The following is a 6,836-nucleotide window of genomic DNA, read 5'->3' as shown; positions in this document are numbered from 1 at the left end:
TCTTTGACTATAGAAGTGTCTATTTGTACGTCTCTAAAAGTTTTGATGAATTGAACAAGGTGGACCCTCTTGTAAACAAGTGTAATGCTTAATTGGGTCGTCCACTCACAGTTAACAGTCTTTGTATTGAGTTTGTGCTTGAAATGAATATTTCAATTCAATTTGAAACCCTGTCAGTATCGTGGTCTGGTGCTACAAAGTTTCAAAGAAATCTCCTCTACTCCCACTGACTCAGCCATGTGGGAAGTGAACTAAAATGGCACTAAAATTCTCTCTGGGGTGTGTGTGTGGGGGGGACGGACCAATCACACCCCTCCTTTCATCCGCTGTCAGAGGCACGTGCACACACTTTGCACGCACGCGCGCACGCTCGCCTTCCTTCCTTGCGCGGTGACGCACTTCCCCTCGACGTCGCCACACAAGCTCCCCTTCTCCTCGCTCAGCCCCGCCGCGATGGAGAAGTAGTAGTAGTGGATGTTTTGAAAAAATACAAATAAAAAAATAAAGACCCTATCGGGTGGGAGGAAAACAATAAAGAGCAATGTAGGCACAACTTAAAGACAAACAAAGGAACCATGCCGTCCGGGCCGAGCGGAACCTGAAAGCTGAACGGTATTTATTTATTGTATTATCCGCGGAGGAACCGGGACCGTGCCGTGGCCGCCTGCCTGCCTGCCGGGGGGAAGGTTTGGTTTTCGTCCAGGCCGGAATCCTCGCATGTCGGCCGCCGCTTGCTGGTGTCTCCTCCTCCGCCGTGGAACAACAACAGACAGATAGAAAATAGTAGCAGTAGCTTGTTTTTGTGCGTGTGTGTGTCGCGGGTGGGTGTGTGTTTGGGTGGGTGGCCGTGCGCGGCGTCGGTCGGTGTCTGACGACGACGACGAGCCGCGACAGACAGACAGACAAACGTTTGCTGCCCGGGGTGTTGTGGTAGTGAAACATGAAGGAGATGATCGGAGGCTGCTGCGTGTGCTCGGACGAGAGAGGCTGGGCAGAGAACCCGCTGGTCTACTGCGACGGACACGGCTGCAACGTCGCCGTGCACCAAGGTAAGAGAGACTGGGGGCTGGGGGTGGGGGGTTGTTGTTGGTGGTGGTGGTCCGTGGCTCCGTGCGTGGTCCAAGGTTACGGTCAGTCCGTCAGGGGTCGTCCTGTTCTGGATTCATTCCCTGCACGAGGAGGAGGGCCATCCCTGCCTGAATGTATACTACTGTGTGTGTGTGTGTGTGTGTGTTGTGAAATCATGCGAGCATACAAAATGGACTCAAACGGGCCATTCATGTCCATTTGGTTCCATTTGTATACTGTCAAGAGTAGCACATGGCTAGATAGAATGAACAGTGAGTGGGGATTTTACTGTGTGAAGGCTGAAATCCATGCAGTCCTCTTAACTCTGAGAGTATATACGAATGGATCAAAAAAATAGAACCGTCCAGAGTTACACGTGGATAACATAAATAACAATGATGATTTTACAGCATACTGTACTGTACTGTACACACAGTCAAGGGGTAGGGGGGACAATCTGGGACCAATGTTGAAATCCCGTTGAGCGCTGTTATGTTTACAATTTTGGATTGCAAATTGGCATTTGCCAAGCAAACAATTGTTTTGTTTTTTTGCTTATTTGCATGTGGACGATGTGTCTCTGTGCCAGCAGGCCTCCCCTGGTACATAGAATGTTCCCCCACTACAAGCATGCCACTCTGATAACCTGCAATGTTTACGAACTGAATAGCTGCTGGGCATAGGCCAACTAGGACATAGGCCAAGTGCAAGTGTATTTTGACAACCAACTCTGGTGACAGCAGGTCAGCATGTGCAGAACCGTACACAGTAGGCTAACTGCTGTGCTAATGCATTCATGTTACTGTTACTGTAAACAAATATAGATGCACGTTGCTATCACGCCAAATTATCAGACTGTAGATTTAAAAGGACTGGAGTGGACGAAGTCAATTAAATCTAAAAGAAAAGAGCGATGTGATTAGTTCCAGTGTGAGGCCGGTACGTTATTTCAACTTCATAATAAAGTTTTGTCACATCACAAGTTTACACCAGGCCCAAAATCACACAATCAATTATTTTTGAGCTATAGTTTTTCTACACATTTGATCTTAACATTTTAAAGAAATAAGAATAAGAGTAAAAGTAATTTTCTTTAATCAAATATCAAAACTAATATGAACTATACTAAGTTCTGCAGTCTCTTGTGCAAAACGGTCAAACAAAATACTTCCCAACCTACGTCTCAACCAAAGTATTGTAATTTGTACCAGGGTATACTATGTTGGACTGCCGTACTCTTCATCACGTACAAAATCCAATTCATGTACAGTAGATTTACACGTCTCCATAGAAAAACGATTACTTACGGTAATTAAAATGTACATTTCAGAAGTGATTTGTTTCCATGTCCAGTTTATAAATTATTTGACTTAAACCAACAAGCTAAAGCATTTTCATTTTCAAAACAAATGTCTGGATTAATGGCTGCTGCTGTAGTGGATTATGGCCGCCTGATCAGGACAGAGATAATCTAAAAACTTGTTGAGGCAAGCTATTTACAGTAAGACAGTTTACCAAGACGGTGATCAGAGGGACTCCATTATGATTATATCCATATTTCAAGAAGTTACAATTTCTATAAAGGACAAATGTCATCAGATCACCATTATGATTATATCCATATTTCAAGAAGCTACAATTTCTGTAAAGGACAAGTGTTTCAGTCAAGGGGGAGAAAATAGTAGTCTCTCCTGAAGTGCAAGACTACCCAAATTACTGGTTTGCACATTTTTAGGCTATACTAACTCCTAGTCCTAGTCACAGCCAGGTGGCTGTGACTTAGAAGAAATATTTCTTCTCCCCCAACCCAAGTAAGTAAGTAGGTCAGAGAGGCTTATTGTCTGTATTGGCCAGAGAACAAGGGTGTCTATCTCCTTTTCAATGTGCTACACACCTGGGAGTTGGATTGTTGAGGTGGGAGTGCAACACCTTCCATCAGCTGCCAGTACTTTAAGTTAAAACTTAAAAGCCATGCATTCATCGTACAACTTTGTACTTCCAGGACATGGTGCTCACAGGCTCAATTTAACCCGTGAACAGACAAAACATTAATTCATAGTGATTGTGATAGACGTTTTGTTGCATGTGTATTGATGTCCGCCAATGACTGTCACTCGCACGGTTTAATGTGGAATGATTGAAGTGTTGCTCAAGCCACGCTGTGTCAATAAAAATGGCAGGGTTAAATAGCCCAGCGAACTGGTTAACGGCGAGAATGATTTTTTTTGTTCATCGTACGTAATTGAGGAGGAACTGTGAGGCGAGAGAAGAGTGTAAACACGCTGGTGAAACAAACATGATTGATGGATCATGCTTCACCGCATTCATTGGATGCTGAAAAATGTTGAATGTTGAAAAATGTTGAAAAATTGTAGAGCGTCACACCTGTCATACTGCGGTGTCAGGCATCAGTTTTGTAGCTGTATGTCACTGGCTTCCATTGACAATGACTTGTATCCTAATCCTGTCCATGGTCAGTGTTGCCATGTCCATGTACCAGTAAGCGACTTTGGGCTTGATTTTCTGTAAAGTCTAAAAATATTGTATGCCTGGGACTCTCATACCAGATCTGAGCTTGTAGATGTTAAATGACGGGACACGGGACACAGCTAGTAGCTTGTACAACACTTGTTTACTAGTCACCGGAAGCCTGATACATGCAAAGCATGCTGGACCTTGTAATCTATTGCATACATAGCCCTACTGCCACAGTAGATTGGCTATTTTCAAATATCAAATGTATTTAGGTCTACTCTAAAGGGCTCATGTAGTCCTTTCGTTAGCCTGTAAAGGTCATTACACACTGGCGAATTGGCGACGCGATGCGAATAAGCGATCTGAAAATGCGAAATATTTGCCCGGCGAATTTATTCGCGTTTGGCTATACACCGTACACATCTATGCGACGCGTATTGTGCGATTATAGCTCCTCTCCCCTCCCTCCTCCTCTCCTCTCCTCCCCCTCCCGCTTTGGTATCCTTTCTTTAATAACCCCGTATCCAGTACTTCACAGATGGAGGGGTCCAATTAATTCGTACCGGCCCACATAGGTATACAATTGGTACCGGCATGTGGGCATATATTCCGGTTATAAAGTCTTTATTTTCGGGTCAAAAACGGGTCTGCACAGTAGAAATAGCCTAGTGCAGATCTTAGCTTTTTGATGAGCCTGTTCACTGGTCATTTTAACTTTTTTATATATTTTTCTTTGGTGTTGGTGAATAAAAATCCACATGGATGTCTTCATGCTTATGTTCTTCATTAGTTTGCATCGTGTTTAGACGGAATTCACGTTCATTCTGGTCTGTAAGCAACGGCAAAGAAAACTTCGGAGGGAGGGTCAATTGTAACATGTGTTACAAATGGTCCGCTTCCATTCAATGCCATTATAAGTAATATTTACATATTTGACATATTGGCCAATATTATATGTTCTAAAATTGTATTGTATTGTGTAGTGTATTCTAAAATTAGTTTAGGGTTGTATAACATTGTACAACTCAATCAATCAAACGTTTGTTTAATCAATGTATTTCCCCATTGAACTGAAAAAAAAGCCCAAACTGGTACACCCGATACTATTTAATATTTCCCAATATGTTTGATACATTTTCTTATCACATCCATGGTATGAAAACAATGCTAAGGAGTTGCTTCAATGAAATATAATTGCTTTAAGCTGAAAACGATATGTTTAATGGTGTTTTTTTAGCGTTGTTACATTTATACTCCATGCTGTTACAATTAGTCCGACAGGCGCAACAAATGTAACACTGGAACAGCGTCCACTTTCGGTTTAATAACTCCCGACCTGTTGATCAATTGAAAAATAAAAAGTGGTTTATGGAAGCAGACAAGTGTAGGTCCGTTGCCTGAAAATATTACATATGTAGATAAACGGATCTCCGAGTAAAAAAATGAAACGTGCAAAATGTTACATCCGTGGTGGCTCTCCCCTACTGTTAGCACACCCATGTGCCATGTCCACGCTGCGCTATCCCGACCTGCGTAGCCGGACCGACGGCTGCTCTGTTGCACACCCATGTGCCATGTCCACGGCACGCACGCACGCTCGCGCAATGCGCATGCACACGCGAGCGCACACACACCCAACAGAGTTGTAGGAGGGGAGGTGTGCAACAGTGTGCTGCTGTGCTATCCCGACCTGCGTAACCGGACCGGCGGCTGCTCTGTTGACAGCTACTGTAGCCTACGGTACGCCGCTGTTTATACACAGCAACAAGTTTGGGCTGCATTCTGATTGGTCAGAGCCGTTGAATTTCGCCTGCGAATGTCTGCAAAATTCGACACCAGAGCGAACAAATAAAGAGCGAAAACTGTCGCATTTTCGCACATTCGCACATTCGCCACTGATGTGGAAGCTTCCATTGACTTCAATTGGTTTTAAAAAAATGCGAATTATTCGCGTCGCCAATTCGCCAGTGTGTAATGACCTTAAGTATTAGTTGCTTCTTTTGGTCTTGTTTTCATAGACCTGGTTTCTCGTTTCTCTCTCTCTCGCAAAACCTAGCAACACTGATCCTGTTGGTTGGTCACCACTGTATGAATGCAGAATCATAAACTACAGTACATTTAACACATGCCCTATTGACGCAGATCTGCGTCAAATCTTAATTCAGCGGTCTACCGCCATTGACCCAGATCTGTGTGGGTCAATGGCAAATGGTCCTTTATAGTGGTTTGTGATAGCTTGCAATACCAGTTGTTAGGGTTGGGCGATATGGACAAAAGTATTATCACAATATTTTTTCAAGCCGTATCACGATAAACAATATCACAATATCGTGTTTTTAAGGGGCGCTAGGCCCTCCTATATATGGGTTTAATGTTTGTTTTGACACCGTTTGTTTCACATCATGATTACATCACCTAATCATAGCAATCAGAGCGCCCCTCACTTCACACAGGTGTCATTTTTATGGTTATTTTCAAGTTACCATAGTAACCATACCATCTCTTCACTATTCATATGTTTAACATAATTTTAATGCCAATAGAAAAATCCGTGACATACACACTATCTCATTCTAATCCTATAGTATTAGACACTGAGTGCTGATGGTGGCGGTAACTTCACCATTATGCCGATTTTGAGCGAATAGAGCGAATCTGGCGATCCGTCATTTCCGGTCAGCTGATCACAACATCCACTAGCTTTGTTCACTGTGTTACACCACTTAAATCATACACATTGGCTATTCGAAAATAACCGATCTACAAGCTCACACACAAAATATTTTTCAGACCGGGGTCCGCAGTCAAATACAGGGGGGGGTCCTTGAGTGAGCAGAGCCATGCAAAACGTCTGCCTTTCATGATTTTCAAGGCAAACACTCTGCCTTGATTTACTGTACTTCAAGGCAAAAAGAATACCTCATGTCATTCCTTAGAGAAGTGAAGCCACAAGTGTGGTTGTGGTTTTTACCCAGTCTTTCTAAAGGGATTTAAAATGTTATGCTTGCAACTGTTGATCCCATCTGCTTCCATGGAATACTATAAACCTTTTGCTGAGGAGTTTGTTTGCTGGATACGTTTATGAACGTGGCGACGTTTCAAACTCTGTTTACAAGGAGTATGCTAACCATCAAAGGACGCACGTCGCTCAAAGTAGGATTCACTTTAAATTGTCATCATGAAAGTTTCTTGAATTTTGGCGGAGCAGATTAATGTAGGCTACGTTATAGAGCAAGGGAGGAGAACACTGACGGATGGTGTTCAGCACACACACACACACACACACACACACA

General features: G+C 43.2%; 1 protein-coding gene across 1 annotated transcript in view; it reads left to right on the top strand.

Moving 5' to 3' along the window:
* The first annotated feature begins 446 nt into the window (after window positions 1-446).
* The window catches only part of mllt10 (MLLT10 histone lysine methyltransferase DOT1L cofactor), a 65,877-nt gene continuing 59,487 nt past the window's right edge, over window positions 447-6,836 (top strand). The window contains 1 exon segment of the mRNA XM_080794356.1: window positions 447-1,049. Within this exon segment, the coding sequence (XP_080650482.1) occupies window positions 941-1,049 (109 nt within the window). The 5' untranslated portion in view covers window positions 447-940.

Source organism: Protomyctophum bolini, assembly GCF_963924005.1.
Source record: "Protomyctophum bolini genome assembly, chromosome: 21".
In the NCBI taxonomy this organism is placed as follows: domain Eukaryota; kingdom Metazoa; phylum Chordata; class Actinopteri; order Myctophiformes; family Myctophidae; genus Protomyctophum; species Protomyctophum bolini.
The sequence above is the reverse complement of the archived record's forward strand: the minus strand, read 5'-3'. Positions and strand labels throughout refer to the sequence as shown.